This window comes from Meles meles, chromosome 1 (genome assembly GCF_922984935.1).
Source record: "Meles meles chromosome 1, mMelMel3.1 paternal haplotype, whole genome shotgun sequence".
Classification (NCBI taxonomy): Eukaryota; Metazoa; Chordata; class Mammalia; order Carnivora; family Mustelidae; genus Meles; species Meles meles.
In genome coordinates this window covers 197,021,839-197,040,933 of record NC_060066.1, presented here as the reverse complement: position 1 = coordinate 197,040,933, position 19,095 = coordinate 197,021,839, and the positions used below count along the sequence as shown (strand labels likewise).

Genomic DNA, 19,095 nt, shown 5'->3' with positions numbered 1-19,095 from the left:
CGCACACACCTCTCCCCTGCTCCAGCCCGGGACCTCACCCAGCACTCGGGCGATGAGGCAGAAGAGCAGGGTGCTGATGACAAAGGTCCAGTTCCAGTGGTGGGACCCGGCCACGGTGGAGACGCCAAGGAAGATGAAAATGAGGGTCTCACTGACGCTGCTCCACATCTTCAGGAAATATTTGATGGTCGTGTGGGACTTGTGGGAGATGTTGGCCTCCACGTAGGGGCGCATCACCACTCCCGAGGCGATGAGCCTGGGGTCAGGGAAGAGCAGAGTTCAGGGCTCAGTGGATCTGCACCTTCCCAGAGCCCCTCCATGGCCAGGGAGGCGGACAGGTGCCCCTGACAGGTCAGAACCCGCTGCAGGCTTTACATAACTCTTTTATCTCCATCCTCTCACTCAACCCTCCAGACGTGGGCAGATGAGGGATCTGGGAGGCAGAGAGATTGCTGCCTGTCCACTGTCACCCTGCCAGTGAGCTAAGATGCCAACTAAGGTCTGCCCAACTCTAAAGCCTGTGCCTCCCCCACCGCTGCCCTGCCCGGCCATCTAACAGGAGTCGGTTACACATATCCATGGCCTTGCTTTATTCCCCCCGAGCACAGTGTCTCTCCCGTGTGGAGGTCCCTCTAGGGAGCTCTGTCCCAGGCACCTGCCCCAGCCCTCCCTGCCTGGCGTCCATACCTGGCTCTGCTCCTGCTGGCCCGGCCTCCTCAAGGTTACCCCGAATCCGATGGGATCGGGAGGGAGACAGACCATAAGAAACTCTTAATTTCACGAAACAAACTGAGTGTTGCTGAGGGGTGGGGGAGTAGGGAGGGTGGCTGGGTGACGGACATTGGAGAGGGTATGTGCTATGGTGAGTGCTGTGAAATGTGTAAATAAGTCTGATGGTTCACAGACCTGTACCCCTGGGGCAATAATACACTATATGTTAATAAAAAGAAGTAAATAAAAAGAAAAGGAAAAGTTGGAATGAAAAACATTAAAAATAAAAAATTTAGAAATTTTTTAAAAGGTTACCCCATATCCCCCAATCTGGCCTGCCCTTTGTATTTCCAATGTGTTCCCCTACTGGGCAAACCTTTGCATCTCACTGCCTCTCCACAGTCCCTAGACTTCAAGACCTGGCTGAGGCCCCAGGACCTTCAGGAATCCTCAGGGCAATGGAGGTCGCAGGCCTCCTTGCTGGGGCTGCGGAAGGGCACAGTGAATGTGAGAGCCTGTGTCTAGCTACAACCAAGGAACTCCCTTGGAGGCAAAAAGGAGCAGTGCTGAAGCTTTCCAGAACTTTAAACTCAGTGGTTCCATAGGCAGTTGCCTGGTGTATGAGTTTCATCCCAGGCCTGGAGGCCGGGCCTGGGGAACTCCCTTGTGATCCCCACAAGCCCGGAGAATCCAGGTTGGCACCCCTCCCCCCAGGCCGCACCCAGACTCACGCCATGATGCCCGACAGGTGGAAGAGCTCAGCTGACAGGTAGGCCATGTAGCTGTAGAGGAAGACGAACAGCGGCTCGATGACGCGGATGTGGGCTGTGAATCGGGAGGTGAAGGCTGCGATGACCCCGTAGACCACGCCCACAAACACCCCGCCCAGGGACACTACGAAGAAGCTCAGGAAGCCGAGAACGATGTCCACAATGCCCACTCGGTCATAGTTGGCAAACTCCTCAAAGAGATGATACAGGACCTGGGGAGGGGGTGTAGGCTGGTTGGCAAGAGGGCAGGGCCCTGGCTCTCCCCCCCACCCCCAGCTCCATCAGGGCTATCGATGCTCTCCACCAGGGCCACAGGAGGAGGCCACATGATAGGAGAGAACTGTAGTGCCAAGGAGGTGGTCAAAACCAGTGGCCAAGGGCCTGGAGGGCCTTGTGTCAGGGCTGCAGCGCGCCGTGCTGGGTAAGAGCACATACTCTGAAGCCAAACGAGCTGGGCCGGAACTGTGGCCCTGCTGCTCTATGCAGGACAAATTACTCCACCTCCCTGTGCTTCACTTTTCCTCGCCATAAAATGGGATAATGGTACCAACCTTATAGGGCCACCGTGAGGATGAAACTAGTTCATCAAGGCCAAGTGCTCAGAACCAGGCCCATCACGGTGTCAGCTACCACTAGCGCTACCCAGCGGCCCCCTCTCACTGTTTGACCTGGACACATCGTGTCCCTGTCTGGCTTTCAGTCTCTCCTTCAGCACAAAGCAGAGAAAGTTCAGACAACGAACCAGAACAGGACTTCTTAGCTTCTGGAAATTTCTGAAAATACACACAGCCGGGCCATACTCCCACTTGCATTCTCGGGAGGTGGGGCCCAGAAATCTCTGCTCAACAAGCTCTCCAGGTGGTTACTACCAGCAGCCAAGTTCAGAGGCAGCGGAACCAGAGGCGTTGAGGCTTCCCCACCTCCTGGGCTGGGAACCGTCAGCGTAGTGCTGTCACCAGACGGTCAGTCGTCTCAGTGGCACGTCACACATGATAAAGCCCGCGGACAGTGGCTGTCCTGCTCAGCACACATCACGTGTGCTGCCTCGTGAAGTAGGCAGGGAGCCAAAGATGCCCGTTGCTTTCCCAAACAGAAGCTCAGGGTGGTGGAATGACTTGACAAAGGGTCCCATGCCCCCGGCAGGAGCGCCAGGCCCAGAACTTGCCCCCTGGAGCAGTGGGTGGGCCCTCCTGGACGGGGGCAGCTTCGGTGTTGGCTCCCTGGCTACTGGGTCTACTCCCACACAGCTTGCCAGGAAGCCAGCAGAGGGCTTTCCAGGCCGGGGTGCTGAGAGAGAGGGAAGAGGACCTGAGAACTGCTGAGAAGGAACTCTCCAAAGCCCCAGGACCTAGAGGGAGGGAGCGTGGGTAAGGAGAGGGGACCTGAGACCAGGCGGCTCAGGGGCTGCCTTCAGCTTTAATGTCGGGAAACAGGGCACTCGCCTTCATGCCCAGAGCTCTAGAAAGGGCCTGACGTGGGCCAAGCAAGAAGGGGAGATGCCAAGCACTGGCCTATCCCCGGTGCTGCCTAGGCCATAGCTGTCTGGCAGACAGGGCAGGGATCCAGCAGCGGGTAACAGTGGGTTCTCAGCCCTAGGCTACCTACACTCACTCCTGGCCTGAGGAGATTCATGGGTCCCCAGGGTCTACAACGTTGACCAGCGGGGCAGGTGGACGGGGCAAGGTCCTCCTTTCCCACCTGGGTGTACCGTCAAAGGAACCAGGGAGGCAGCGCGGCAGAGTGGTAAGTGTGCGGGCTGTGGACTCCCACTGTGTAGGTCACTTGCAATCACTTACCAGCTAATGTGACCCTGGATGAGTTCCCTAACCTAGACCAGTAGCTTAGTCTCCTCGCTTGGAAAAACGGGAGTTTCCTCTTGGCGTTTCTCCGTGGATTAGATGAGGCACTACATGCTCATAGACAGGAAGTGCTCAGGCAGGAAGTGAGCATAAGCAAGGACTACCAGCACGGCTGCCACCCGGGGAGGCATGGCCATAGGCCTAAGTTGGCCAAGACTGCGATACCTCCTTGACATAACCACAACCCACAGCTCCCCAAGAGGGCCAACCTGAACCCCAAAACCCAGACCCAACTGGGGAGGGCTTTGTCTGTGGTACCCACTGGCGTGACTCCGGTAGGAACCCTGGGAGGATGTCGGGCTGGGTACTGCAATCCTTGTTACAGATGGAGAAACTGAGGCAAGAGCTGATGCCAGAAGGACCAGCACTGAGGCCTGCTTGCTTAGATCAGGCTGTTGCTCTCTCAGCCCCATAAGAACCCAAGGAAGGCCGCAGGGGAGGAAGAGGAAGAGGAGAGGAGAGGAAGCTGAGGCTACCTGTGGCAAGCCAATCACCACTATGTCTCTTGGAAGTGAGGCTTCCTGAGGGACTGGGGGTGGGTGAAGAGGGAGTGTGTGTGTGAGCGTGCCCTGGCACACGTGTCCTTGTATTTCCCTATGTGAACAGCTGCTCTCTGAGGGGTCTGACTAGGAGCATGGGGGCGTTTTCACAACACGACGTGAGTGTGCACATACACGTACACGTTTCCTGAGGAAACCAGGCGGGAGGAAGGGCTTGTGTTAGCACATACAGCGTGGCCGTGTGCGGACTGCACTGGGGACATCTGTCCTTCCTAGCCCCTGGGAGGAAAGCACGGCCCACTCGGCCACTTGCAGCTAGCAAAGCTGAGGCCCAGAGCGGTATAGTCACTTGCCTGAGACCACATAATAAGCAAGTGGCCAACCTCAGGCCAATCCATTTTATTTACCACTTTCTGGAGTTTTTTGTTTGTTTGTTTGTTGTTTTTACAATAAATTTTATTTTTATTTTTTTTTAAGTAGGCTCCATGCCGAACATGGGGCTGGAACTCATAATTCATGAGGTCGAGAGTCATATGTTCTACTGACTGAGCCAGCCAGGTGCCCTTCCTAGAGGTTTGGAGGGCAGGGTCCTTTCCACCACGGCTGCCCCTGAACTCTACACAAACCGAACTATAACTCAGGACTGAGCCAAGAGGACAACTGAACTGGCCCCCCAAGACTCAATGGCCTAAGAAGGGTAAACTGAAGTCTAAAGGTGATACAGAATTTCACCAAGTTCACATCACAGTCTGAGTCAGGGACAGAGAGGGTCTGGCCCGGAAAGGCCAGGAGCTCAGGCCCTGACATTCGACAGACCTGGCTTCTAACCTTGGTCCTACCACATGCGAGCAAGTTGTCTGACCTAGGAGGCCCTGCTGCCTCCTCTGTAGAGCAAGAGTGGGAAACACCTCCCAAGGGCACCCCGGGGGCTGAAAGAGGTAGCGCACGTCATGTGCTGAGCACGATGCCTGGCACACAGCCAGCGGGAAGGGAGATTTGCGGTTTCGCTACTGTAATGAGCGGGTGGAGGTGGGATCCAGTCTGGACCTGGATTCGGGTCTGGGCCCCTCACCACAGTGACGGCGTCGTTGAGCAGGGACTCCCCAAAGACAAGGATGTGCAGCAGCTCATTGATGTGGATCTCCTCGAAGACGGCCAGCACGGCCACGGGGTCCACAGCGGAGATGATGCTGCCAAAGAGCAGGTTGTCCAGGAGCCCGATGTTGTTGATCTGCTCGCCACCCACCAGGCACACGGCGTACATGAGGCCGCCCAGGAAGAAGGCGTTCCACAGTGTGCCCACCACGGCGAAGATCAGGATGGTGCCCAGGTTCTCCGTGAACTGCCGCAGCGGCAGGAAGTAGCCGGCGTCCAGGATGATGGGGGGCAGCAGGAAGAGGAAGAAGACGTCGGACTGCAGGAAGGGGGGCGTCTCGCCCACGCCCTTGATCAGGCCCCCCACCAGCAGCCCCACTACGATCAGCAGGCAGCTCTCCGGGACGATGCTCGAGATAGTGGGGATCACGTGGAAACCTGTGGAGGGCGAGAGAACGGGAGGCTGTGGGCTTGCGGCGAGCCAGAACACAAGGCTGGGGACGGGGCTGGAGAGAAGAGCAGCTGGTGACAGGGGCTCGGCCTCAGAGGGCCACTCTGATAGCTCTCTGAGTCTTGGCTTCCTCGCCTGTGACATGCAAATGGTAATACCAGCTTCCCAGGGTTTGCTGTATGCACGAAGTGACAATGTTTTTGAAGGGTTTTTTTTTCAAAGGCTGTACAGATTATCTCTGCCTCGGTGGTAGAGCAGTAGAAAGAAGCAGCTCTCTATGCCTCCAGAAGGCAGAGAGGAGCCACTGATTACCGAGGCTCCAGGTATCCAAGGGCATCACCTACACCTCCACTCAGACTTGTGCACTCTCCTGCTGAGCCCACAGAGCTGTTCCAGAAGCCAAACAACGAGCAATCAGTTTTGCATGTGAGACAAAACCTAGCTGCCATCTGTTTCTAGCTTAACCCCTGCCTCCACTTTAAAGATGGAGAAACTGAGGCTCAGAAAGGGGAAAGGACTTGCCCAAGGACACACAGCAAATTAGTAGCAGAACCGGGACAGGACCCAGGTCTGACGCCCCAGCTCCCATCAAACCGAAGTTCTGTAAGTCGACCCCTGCTCTCCCTCCTCATCAAGGCATGAACGTCCCCCCCCCAAGCCTGAGACATGCCAACCCCCTCCCCGAGCCAGCAGTACTGGCCCACCCTGGGGCCCCAAATCCAGAGCTGTGAAGTAGCAAAAACTCCCTTCTGGGAGGTATTCTCTCAATGCCAGGTTTGGCCCCCAAGCTCCCTAATGGGTTTTGGTTTTGTTTGGGGTAGGAAGACCCCAGCACCTATCTGCATTCTGGGCACCAAAAACCGCAGGCTCAGCTTGGTTAAGAAAGTATGATACTTGGGTGCCTGGGTGGCTCAGTTGGTGAATCGATGCCTTCAGCTCAGGTCATGATCCTGGAGTCCCCGGATTGAGTCCCGCATCAGGCTCCCAGCTCCACGGGGAGTCTGCTTCTCCCTCTGACCTTCTCCCCTCTCATGCTTTCTCTCACTCTCTCCCTCAAATAAATAAATAAAATCTTAAAAAAAAAAAGTACGATACTTTATTGAAGTGAAAAAGCTCTCGCTTTCTTCCTCCCCTTCCTAGCCCATACACTCTGTGCAGGCAGATTCCTGTTTATAATCAGATGCCCAGGGCTAGGGACATAGTTGGTACTCGGTAAGTATCTACTGATTTGGAAATGCACAGGGCTAGGCCATTACTCACATAATTCCTGATAACCCATCTGGCCAGGCTTTGGCTCTCATTACCCCTGAGATCCTTGGGAAGGAGAAGAAACTTCGTTCCCCATGCCCAAAGCCCTCCAGCAGAGCTACAAGTCAAGACTCACACCCGAAACACTAGCTAGGCCCAGAACGCTGGTATAGTGCCAAGCTCCCAGGAGACACTCAAAACGTGGTGGAAAAAAACATATCTCCATCGCAGGCCAGGAGAGAACCCCAGAGCCACCACATGCATTCTCCTGGCTTCAAAATGGCCCTAACCTCAACTCTTGTTGAAAAATTTCCCAGTCTTTGTAATGTCTACCAGTAAGCCCCAGTGTTCAACAGGCTGGTGCACTGGAAGGGGCATTTTCCCCCAAACGAGCCACATCCTTCCTTTGCCTGCAGATATCTGCCTGGTCTAGTCTGTCTCTCCAGAACACTATTCCTGTACCTCTCTCCCTACTGCGTGTGGCTGATGTCACATGCTTCTACCTGCCTCCTGTTCCAGGAAGCATTCCCTGACCACCTCTGTCTGCTCATGGTAGGGCAGGACTCCTCTGGTGCCTCTCCTTCTCGAACCTTCAATCCACAGTTGCTGCCCCAATTCCTCTCTCTCCCTGGCACTCAGTGAGGTCAGACAACCCAGGCAGGAGCAGGGGAGACAGGACAATGGTAGCACACCCAGAGACCTGCACCGTCCTGGAGGGAAGATAGGATGGCAAAGGGGTCGAGGGGAGCAGAGCTCCTGCAGCCATCAGGAACCAGCTTCTTGAGGCCAGGAGTCCAGCTCCAGGCCCAACCAGCTGACCTTGACATCCTCCCCTGGAATTGAGCACTAAGAGAAGGCGCAGGCTGAAGAGACAGCCCAGGGCAAGCAGATGACAGCCCTCACCTCCACCAGCACGCTAAACTTTACAAATGCCCCCCTCCCCCGGCCATCAGTCCAATCCACAAAGCTTGCCCAGCCCCCGGAGTGCCACACCGTGTGCTGCAGACCCAGAGTCAGGGACCACACAGAGGGATGGGGTAAGAGGACGAGTGATGCAAGCCAAGAGTGGTAACATGAAGAACGCTCATTATTCCTGAAGGTGCACACAAGCCAGGCACTGTGCTGGGAGCCTGACACTTGGCATCTCTTTGGCCCTCGCAATTGCCCTGCGGGGTTTATATTGTCCCCACTTTGCAGCAGAGAAAGCTGGGGCTTGGCAAGATTCAGTGGCTTCCCCGGAGTCTAAGGGAGGCTTTCTACCCTAGCTTAGCATATCCGTAGCAGAGGGAGCAACTCAATCCTACACTCCACCGTGGACATTTTCTATAAGCCAAGCTGTGCTGTGCACTGGGGACACGGAGGTGACGTGGATTCAGAACATCCATGACAAACTCACAGGAATGGCTTTTCCCAGTCTCAGGACCTTCGGGCCATCAGGCCTCCCTCACTAGGTTAAGAGACAGCTGGCATTCCTGTGTGACAGAGGAAAACCTGGAGCTCAGAGGAGGCAGGACAGGCCTAGGCCACCCAGGATGGCAAGGTCCCGGGCCTCCTGACCTGGGTGCAAAGCACCTCCTTCCACAGAAGCAGGCTCCCACAGGACCTGGGGTTGGAGCCATGTTCCCAGAGCTAGTTCCCCGGGGTCTTCCTGTGTTGGCCCTGCCTCTTGGTGGGCAGGCCCTGATGGGTAAAGGCAAGGGAGGGAGGGGCCCAGGCTGAAGAGGAAGGTCTGGGATCCACTCTTGGCTCCTTACCTCAGGTAGGCAGCCCACTACTGAAAAGCAAGCTTCCAGGGGGGACGGTGCAGTGGTGTAGGGAAGGGGGGCCCCCGTGGGCCTGTTCTGGCTTGTCTCTCTTCCAAGGCTCTGACGCCACCAGCTGTTCCCACCCCCTAGTCCTAAGAGTCTCCTTAAAATCCAGGAAGGTTGCTGACACCAGGTGTGGTGAAAGGGGCGTGGTTGGGGTCCCGAGTCCCCTGACAAAAGTCCAGCCTTAAGGCGAGATCCCAAGATGCCAAGAACTAAGGCAAAACTTGCAAGGTCCAAGCTTTGTGGCCACATTGATGTCACCAGGATGGAATGTGGGGTGAGGCAGAGGCAGTGAGAGTCAAAGCCAGAGCTGGAACGGAGCCTGGAGATCACCCAAGCCCTCTGCTCCTCGGACAGGGAAACTGAGACTCAAAGACAACCAGTGACCTGCCAGTGTCACATGACCCTTCCGCCGGGAGAAGGCAGGAAGCTCGAGGCTCAGCTGGTCTCTCAAACCACATGGCCTCCTGGGAGGGTGTCCAGTCCTCCCCGCGCAGGGACGGGAGAAGGTGTGGAATTCCTCATCTGGGGGCCACCCGGCGACCCATCCCCCACAGTCCCCGCCACCACAAGGCAGAGGCAGCTCTGCATGTCCAGGATGGGGGCTGGTGGGCAACTGCAGGGACGGAGGGACACACACGCTCGCCCACAGTCTCGCTATCTTACACGCTCACCAACTCCCTTACACACTTACCACACACATTCTCTCCTACACACCACTCTCACGTGTGCTCCCATTTACACACTCCCTTGTACACATACTTGCCCTCATTATCTCTTACACACTCCTCACACTTACACACTCCCTCTTACACTCATCCACACTCTAGCTTATAACACTCTTACACACACTCATTCTCACCCTTTCTTACACATACACACTCTCTTTCTCTCTCACACATACACACACGCGCGCACACACGCGCAGGCACACTGAACAGACCCTTGAGCAAACATCAAACTGGCTAGGGGCTCCCAGCGCTTCTGGAGCTTCTCTGCGCTCCACCATGAGAATGTGTTACTTCCGTCTCCTGGGATGGTCCCCATCTGCTGAGGCTCAGGCAGCGGAGCGGCAGACAAAGCTTTTCCACACCACCCTCGGTTGCCAGGGTGACGGGACACCCCTGATTCCACTTCCCGCTGTCTCTCCCCTGGCCTGGGCAGTCAGAGGGGAGTGCCGGGAAGAGGGGGCCTCCTTGGCCCAGCCATGCCGGTCACCAGAGACCCTGGGGTGTGTGAGGGGCTCTGCCGCCCTAGTTCCAGGCCTGAGGACTGCTCTGGGGCTGCAACTCGGCCGGGTCCCCAGGGATTCCTGGTTGCACATGATTCCATTTCTCTAACTCCCTCTTCAACTGCCCCAGCAACCAGTCTCAACTACAGGCCTGAAAGGTAATATACCTCGCAAGGAGAACCTGGCACTCCACAGTTCACAGCAGCATGCTCGGACGCTTTTTATCTCATTTGCACCTCACCACACCTCGGGGAGGTCACGACGGCCATCCCCTCATTTCACAGATGAGGAAACTGAGGGACAGAAAGGTTAAGCAACTTGCTCAAAGTCAGGTAGCTGCTATCTGCCTCAAACCCAGGCAATCTGACTCCAGAGCTTGTGTTCTTAGCCACTCATTGCATCATCTCTTGCTTTTAATTTTGCTTCTATGGGGAGCATCAGTGCTCAGGCCGGAAGAGGCCTCTGAGAGGGCCAGAGATGGCATTCCTTTTCTTTTTCTTTTAAAGAATGTATTATTTATTTGACAGAGATCACAAGTAGGTAGAGAGGCAGGCAGAGAGAGAGAAAGGAGAAAGCAGGCTCCCTGCTGAGCAGAGAGCCCGACTCAATCCCAGGACCCTGAGATCATGACCTGAGCCGAAGGCAGAGGCTTAACCCACTGAGCCACCCAGGCGCCCCAGAGATGGCATTCTTTTCCATGAGCTTTCCACCAGGGAAGTCTCACCACTGCTCCCCTTCCAGTCCAGTGGCTAGTAAAAACCTTGGGAAATTCTTCCCATCTTTCAGGTCTGCCCCCTCCAGGAAGCCCTCCCAAGTTAACTCAGCCAGAAGTACTCAGTCTTATCAGCTGGATTTCTAAGGCAGTAGGTGGAAACAATCAGACTGCTCAGCCCCTGTCTGCTGGATCTGTATTCAGCTCTGGTCTCCGCTGGGACTGGAGGCTCCTCTGGGGTAGGAGGAGCTCTGATTCTTCTTTAGTCTGAGTCTTTCCACCATCAACATGAGCTACGAGAACCAAGGATAAAGGACACACTCAGAACACACTTAGCTAGTGTCCCAGCAGGTTGACGAACAGACCAGCAGAGACAAAGACATGAGAGCCAGGCTTCCCAGGATTCCAGTCAGGGTTCTGAGCTGGGCAGCCTTGGGCATTTAAGTTTTTTCTTCTACTCTCAGTTTCCCCATCTGTGTAGAAGCCCATTTCAGAGGGTGTCTGGAGCACGAGAGGAAGTAATCGGGGCAAAGCATGCCAAACAACGCTGGCGCCCAATGTCACCAAAAAGTGCTGACCACTATTAGTATAATTTTCTCCAAAACTGAAGTATAACATGAATCACTCTACATTATGAAGACCCATTGGTGTAAACTTGTCCATCACTGGGCATTAAGTTCCCTAAGGGTGGAGATTTTCCAGAGTCTTCTGGGTCTCCAGCTTCCAACACAGAGTAGGCATTATTAATTCTCTGTGAACTGAGATAAAGCTGCCTTTTAGATGTCAAGTGTAGGAAAGAAGAAGGAGGTGGGGATGGCTAAATTTCAAGAGCAGGTGATGCTCCCAGGGCCGGGACCATTTGGACTGGGCTTTGAGGGATCAGTAGAAGTTTGCCAGAGAGAGAGAGAGAGAGAGAGAGAGAGAGAGAGAGAAGCAGAAAGAGAGCCATTCTAGGGTCTGTATCCTCTGAACCGCCCAGGACAAGAATCCTGCACATAGAGAAAGATGTTAAGGGTAATGAGTAAGTGAAAAACGAATAAGGAAATAAACAAAAAATGGATAAAAAAGGAAAAAAAAAACGAAAAATGAGTAAGGAAAAAGAAAGAGGGGGCACCTGGGTGGCTCAGTGGGTTAAAGCCTCTGCCTTCGGCTCAGGTCATGATCCCACGGTCCTGGGATGGAGCCCCGCATTGGGCTCTCTGCTCAGCAGGGAGCCTGCTTCCTCCTCTCTCTCTCTGCCTGCCTCTCCGCCTACTTGTAATTTCTGTCTTTCAAATAAAAAAAAAGAAAGAAAGAGAAAGAGGAAGGGGGGCTGTCTTCACCAATCCTTTGCCAATATCCAAATACGAGTACTGTTGTGAAGAGCACGGGAGATGTTACATGACACATGTCGCATGTGTCTTTGAATCTTGGTCCTTACTCTGTACCTGGGGTGATGCCGCCACCCCCAGGGGAGCTGTGTAAATGTCATGGAGATAACTTAGAGCTCCTGGCCTCTGGGAGTCACCCAGTGAATGACAATTTTCAAACATGTAAACTGATAGTGGCCACTCAGTGATACTGTATTTGCTCATGACGCACTTGAACATACACTGTCCAGCACGGAGAAGAAAGCACATATTAGACACTCCCGAGGGTCTGATACGAGGTCCTGCGCTGGGGTGTCTATGGAGCTCCTCTCATTTCTTCTCTTGTATCCAGACCCTCATTTGATAGATGAAGGGACTGAGGCACAGAGAGGTGAAGTGACTTGCCCAAGGTTATCTAGCCGGCAAGAGGCAGAGGCAAAATTAGAACCCAGGTCTCCAGATTGCCGACCTTTTGCGCCATGCTGTGGCGAAGCAAAGCCTGTCAGGATCAAGGGGGAGAGCATTCCAGTTTGCAATATGCCTCCGCCGTGGATGAAGCTGTAAATAAGTCTGTTCCAAGTACCTGGGCGGGAATCGTCCCCCAGGCTGGGGGAGTCGGGCTCTCTGTGCCTCCCCCTCTCGCCTTCCACACGTCACCTCTATTTCTTGCTTGTTTCGCTCCATATCACAGGGAGACAGGGCTCCACCCCCCGGGAACATCAAGTGTGGGTAGAAAATGAACTAAAAAAGCTCTCTGAGAACACAAACAGCATGTATTAGGCTGCCTGAGGCATGGAGAAAAGAAGACTGGGCCAGGAGGCCGACACCTGGAATCGAGGCCCAGCTCTGCCCTCTAGTAACCACGATGCTCTGGGCAATTCATCGCCCCACAGACCAGCCTCGGATGCCTCGTGTGTAGACAAGTGAGAATCAAAGGGTTGGACACAGAAGCAACACGTACTTTATGAAGCAACAGCCTAACATCAGAGATGAAGAAGAGGGAAGAACAGAGATGCCACCTGGGCTGGAGGGGACCTTGTAGCTGAGGAGACTTGAAAGCAATCAGCAGAGTGACACAGCGACAGCTGCGCCCTCTCAGAGACCTCACAAGAGAGGTGCACCAGAGCGGGTGCTGCGATCAGCTTTCCAGGGTTGGGAGCTGGCTGAGTTCAGGGTTAAGCCTCAGCACTTAACCTACCATCCCCAATCCCTGAACTCTACTTGCCCGAAGTCCTCAAACCCCAACTCTGTGCACACAGAGGAAAACTATTTTTCACCTTGAACTTCCACCCACGTTTCAAAACCTAATTGCCCTAACGGTGGTGGTGTCACCTCCTCTGAGAGGTCTTTCCCGAGCTCCCCAAGCTGAGTCAGGTGCTGCTCCTAACCATGGACCCAGGAGCTCTGTAGTTGGGTCTTCTAGTCCGCTTGGCATCCCAGCACACGGCCTTGGGCCCCACGGGTGATGCTCAGGAAAAGCATGTGGAAAAGCACGTTCATCTTTAAGGATGTGGGGTTGAAGCTGGGCCGTAGGAGCAGGAGACTGGAGGGGGAAGAGTGTGAACAAATGAGCGCAGAGGGGATCTCCGTCATCTTCTGAGGACCCATCTCCGTCATCTTCTGAGCGCAGAGGGGACCTCCGTCATCTTCAGTAAGGATGGCAGCTCAGGGGGATGGGGGTGAGACCATATGGGGAGGGAGACCCTGGCTCACAGCTGGAGCTGGCAGGCCGCGCAAGGAACTGAGTCTGGGCCCCAGCTGGTGCTGCAGCCCTCGGAGGGTCCCCTGACCTTGAGATCTGACCCCCAAAGCCCCTGACCTGGCCTTGAGCCAGGCTCTACTCCCACCCTGCCTTCCACTCCCACTAGTCTTTTCCCTGGGTCTCAAGGATGCATCTCAGCAGCCCCGACCCCATCTCACCTAAGCACCCCACAAACATTGGCTGGAAGAACTTCACTCCAGCAGATTCTCCCCACCCCCCACAGGAAAGGTTCCAGGTTGAGAGTCCCCATGTTGGGAAGTGGAGGATGAGTCACACGAGGGAAGGGGGGTAGGGACAGGGACCAGGGACTGGCAGTAAACAGCCCGTGTGTGTTGACAAGATACAGAGCTCCAGGAGGCACAAGAGGGCTTGGCAAGTCAGAGGTTTCCAGGCAGCCAGTAAGGATGGCAGCTCAGGGGGGTGGGGAGGACCTCAGGTTCGGATCACTGCTGGTTTGGGTCCCTGGCAGGTTCTTGCTATACATACTGGTTTCTTTTGATTATTTTCAAAATGGAAACACAGTGCTTTGATGACTGTAAACAGAATGCATGGTCCTTTAAAACTTTTCGCAACAGGATCTAAGTACGGAAGGAGGAGGAGGGAGCTCTCCTCATGATTCTCCTCCTTTCCCTTTACTGGCTACATAAGACACCCTCCGGCCTTCAAATCCACACTGTGACCAGTCTGGTATAGAAAATTCCAAACTTTTCTGTATCTATAGTTTTAAAATTTGGTATAAGGAGCGTATTCTACATCCTGGGCTAGAACGGCATCCTGGGACAGAGGCTGCCCCAAACCCTTTACTGAAGCGTCTCATTTAATTTTCTCAACAACTCAAATGCAGTAGGTATCATTATTAACCCCCATTTTAAGATAAGGAAAGAGAGCATAGGAGGGATGACCACCTACATGCCCCCAAGGTCCAGGGCAGTGTTTCAGACCCAAGATTACCTCCCCTCTCGCGGTCTCCCCAGCGCCCCTCGTGGAGTGCCCTCACCCTATCCCTGCCTTGCCCGGGCTGTAGTATACTGAACAGTCCCTCCAGGATGGCATCAGGATGAAGACTGGTTTCCCATACTGAGATCCTCCACGAAGAGCCCCAGGCAGGCCCTGCCCCTGCAGCTGGCTTGAGGTGAAAAAGAACCTGGACTTAGTCTGGATTCAAGCCACCCCACCTTTCTCTCCAGGTGCCGGGTGGGTCGCTCCCCAGGTGCAAGGCTTTCCCCTCACCCTTCCATCCCTGTCCGGAGCCCTCCTCCTGCCAGATTGGTCTTGACCTGCAGGCCACAGCAGGAGCTCCTAGCATGGCTGCCCACACCAGGGGTAAGGGAAGAAACAAGATGCTCCGTAAAAGATGTTCCATTTCCAGAAACTTTAGACCTTGAGAAAGCTGGATTTCTCTTTTCTTTTTCTTTAGTGGGGGTAGGGTAGAGTTTGCAAAATGCAAATTTGGGAGAAAACTGAAATCCGGTATACCAAATACCTGTAGTCCTTAGTGTCCCTTCCAGGGGAAAGTCACTTAGCTTTGAAGCTTAACAATGAATTAGATCCATTATATATAACTTGAACTTGCTCACAATACCATCAAAGCAACACAAAGAGAAATTCTACCATATCCAGGACAACAGCCTTGTGGAAAGCGAGGCCCGGCGTCCCATTTTCAGCTGCTCTAGGAGAGGGAGGGGGCATGCTTCGAAGGGAGAACAAGGTAAGACTTCAGAGGCGCTGGCTGGGTGGGAGAGGATAGCACCCAGGGGAAGCATCGGGGGAGCCCCTTCTGCCCCTCCCAGCTCCACCAGCGCTTCACAGCATCTGGGGGCAGCGACAGAGAAGAGGTGTCAGCTACATCTCAACTTGGGCTTTTTGGTGACCTCTCAGAAGGGCCAGAAAGAGGTCGATGATTGGAGTAAGGCCTGAGAAGACGAGGAGGCTGCCCAGAGGAGCGGGCATGGGTGACCTATAGGCTGGTGTGTCTGAGTGCGCATGGGGTGGACTCGAAGTGGCAAGGGCACAGGAGCTGAAAACTCTCATTTCCCCACCACCGGACCACTCCTCCTACGGTGGTCCCCGCTGCCCCAGTATCATTCAGTTGCTCAGATCCCAAGCCCTGTAATCATCCTTTCTCTTATACCTCCCCCGCCCCCAAACTGAATGGCAAACTTCCCTCTGACTCTACGGCCTCCTTGATTTCCTTGAACAGAACAATTCCACCCCAGGGCCTTTGCATTTACTCTTCCCTCTACGTGAAACACTCTGTACCACAGAGCTGAATGACAGATTTCCTCCATCTTTCAGGTCCCTGCTCAAATGCCACCTCCTCAGGGAGGTCTTCCCCTGGCCTCTCTCCACTCACCCTGCTTTATATTTCTCTGCAGCACTCACCACTACCTGAGGTATGTGCTCATGGACGGGCCCCCCATCCTCCACCTGAGGGTGGGCTGTCGCGACCGCCACTGTACCCCCAGCACCCAGAGCTGTGCCCACACAGCAGGCTCACTACCACTACTTGCTCATCTGATCGTCTTCTGCCTAGATGACCTAGCAAAGCTGCCGTGAGGACCACGTGGGACCACAGACAGGAGGAGAGCACTGAGCAAACCAGAGGCTTTGTTTGGTGGGTTACTGGAGAAGCAAAGAACTCCAGTCACTCCAGCAGCTTTCCCTCAATGACCCCCAGAGCAGAAACTCATCACCCTTGCATGTGGCATCCTGCAGCCCTCCACTGAGAGTCGGCTCACACCGTGTGGCTGGCGGGCTGTCTCCCCCTCCAGACGGCTCTCAAGGGCAGGGACCCTGTCCTAGTCCTCTTTGACGCTCTGGCACTTGGCACAGAGCCTGGGATGTGGCAAAGACCAAGACTTCTTTGTTGAGCCTGCATGACTGTCCAAGGGCAGAACTCCAGTCTGACAGAACCTTGTCTCCAGAATGTGGCAGTAGGCTCGGTGCACTAGATGAACTGCCATGAGCCTGCAGGCGGAGCTGGGGTTAGGAGGGCACTGGGAGGGCTTCTGGGCAAAGCAGCAGCATGTGGAAAGGCAGGAGGTGTGGGGAATAAGCATGGCGTAGGTAGCGGCTTTCTCCTGGGCACAGCTGACGGTGAAGGCTGGAAAGGAAGTGATGACCTAGGTGGGCCCAAAGCAGCCATTTCTCTGGGCAGTAGACAACAGATGAAGAAACAGAAGTTCAGAAAGGTCCAGACACTCTCCCAAGTTCACACAAGTAGCAGCAGAGCCAGGTCACAAACCTGGGACTTGCAGACTCCCAATCCAGTGCTCAGGCAGTCACCAAAAGGCTGTGATCTGGGATAATGTGGAAGTCCTATCTGCAAGCACCCCGGGAAAGAAATAATGGGAGACGGGCCTGGCCATCTTAGCACCCTGGAGTGGGCAGAGTGGTCCAGCCGCAGCGTTGTTAAGTCTAGGCTCCGGGGACAGGCCGCGCTGCCTCCAGCAGCTTCCAGCAGGATGGGCAAGCCCGCCTCTGGTCCACTGCCACATGCCTCGGGAGACCAGGAAGCTACATCTGGGGAGAGGAAGAGGCCGAGCCAAGCCCAGGCTGGGGATCTGTAGACCTGGGTTCTGATCGAGACCCTGCCGCCACCTTACTAGGTGCTTCGAACCAGCCCATGCCTTTCCGTGGCCTTCCCCATTCTCAGCGGCATGTTGAGAGCCTTTCCAGCTCTGACATCCGACCAATGAGCTCTGCTACTGTACAAAGTACTCCACACTCACCAACCCCGTCCACGCCAACAAGCACAGTATCAGGGCCCAGGACAGTCTTCATGAGGAGTAAGATAGCCCAAAGCATGGGCTAGTGTCAAGAGCCCTGGTCTGCCAACGCAGGAGCTGGCTGCTGTCCCAGCTCTGAACCTGAACTTTGCTGGGATCTCTGGCAAATCACAGGACTGCCCTGAGCCCCACTTCCTTCCCCTCCAGCATGGCGATAAGCAAAGCTCATGGTGCCAGGCGACCGTGGCAAACAGAAAGGCTGGTCTTAGATGGAGGGGTAGGACGGCGAGGGGCTCCCCTGTTCCCAGGGAGCAGAGCGTGTCTGCTCTCCAGGGTTGGCCTACTCTGCAGCCCAGCATGGCTGCCCCTGACAGGAGTTCCGCAGGAGCACAGTGGGAAGATCACACCATCAGAGGGGCTGGACCCTCTGCTGAAGCCAGGTCGGAGCCAGAGGAGGACCCAGCCAGAGCTCTGGAGGTCTGAGGCAGAGCAATGGGGCCTGAGCCAGGGGAGGCCATCCTACATGCAGGCTGGAAGATGCGCAGTGACACAGCTGAGAAAGGTGACCTCCGGAAAAGCAAGCAGGGGTCCAGTCGCCTTGGGGATCTGTCTAAGGTTTCAACCCAAACTCAGCCACCAGGGAGCCCTGTGGTTAAGAGAAAGCACGGGGGGCACCTGGGTGGCTCCGTGGGTTAAAGCCTCTGCCTTCGGCTCAGGTCATGATCCCAGGGTCCTGGGATCGAGCCCCACATCAGGCTCTCTGCTCCGCGGGGAGCCTGCTTCCTCCTCTCTCTCTGCCTGCCTCTCTGCCTAGTTGTGATTTCTCTCTGTCAAATAAATAAAATAAAATAAAATAGAAAGCACGGTCCTGAGAACCGGTGGTGGTCTCCTGGCTCTGCGACCTCGGAGCTGAGTCCCTCCTTGGCAGGAGCTCTGAGTCTCAGGTGACTCTCAGTTTCTTCATCTGAAAAGCGGGCTCATAATCATTTCTATCTCAAGGGCTGTTCCCAAGATCTGATGAGATTATGTATCTGGAGCAAAGCACCGCCAGAGCAAATGCTCAGCAAAGGGCACGGTCTCACCTCTGTACCCCACGTCCCCAGGCCCACAGAGGGCCTGCTGGCACCAAGGCACAGATGCCCAGGAAGCAGCCATAGTCAGGAGACAGAGCCACCCTCCAAGGCAGCCCCTCCGAAACAGGGCTTGCTATCCTGTCCCTGTTATCATTCGTTCCAGGCCGAGCCTGGCTGGCAGAAGCCGACAAAGGTGCTCAAGGAGGCTGAGGGGAAGGGTCACGGAGGAGAGGGGAGGCAGGAGAGGTGGAGGGGGAGCAGGAGGATAGGTGGAGGGGGAAACTGAGGTGAGGCTGAGCAGAGGCCGGGGGAGACTGGGTGGAGGCAGAGGGGAGACAGAAAGGGAGGGTGGAGGGAGGCTAAGAGGAGGCAGAAGCCTTCTGGAACCCCATGGAATCTGTTTCTTGTCCCCTTTGAAATCTGTGAAACTGCCTTCTAGAGTACCCGAGGACAGGTCACAGGAGCTGTGGATGGAGACAGGCTGGGCAGATGCAGGGTCCCTGAAACTTCGGTGCCAGATTCCAGGGCAGGATGGCAGGGTGGGAGGCCAGAGCTTCCCCCAAGCAGGTGTCCAAGGCAGCCATCTCCTGGGAATGCCCTGAAAGTCTCCTACACACTTTGACAACAGCCCAGCTGGCTGAGCATCACGAGGAGGGAGACACAGAGGGCACGCTTGGAGGGGCTATCCCTGCCCACTGGGACAGTCTGTCACCTCAGGCCTCTACGAGCCAGGAGAGGGACTGAGTGGATGGGGGAGCTGAGCATGCTCAGAGGAGGGTGCCCTTCAGAGGACACTGC

General features: G+C 55.2%; 1 protein-coding gene across 1 annotated transcript in view; it reads right to left on the bottom strand.

Annotated features, from left to right (window-relative positions):
- SLC9A1 (solute carrier family 9 member A1) overlaps positions 1-19,095 on the bottom strand; it is a 49,316-nt gene that overhangs the window by 8,240 nt on the left and 21,981 nt on the right. Inside the window, exons 2-4 of the mRNA XM_046017261.1 lie at positions 4,913-5,373; positions 1,443-1,693; positions 39-256 (exon numbers count right to left, since the gene is read on the bottom strand). Coding sequence (XP_045873217.1) covers positions 39-256; positions 1,443-1,693; positions 4,913-5,373 — 930 coding nt within the window. The remainder of the gene's footprint in view (positions 1-38; positions 257-1,442; positions 1,694-4,912; positions 5,374-19,095) is intronic.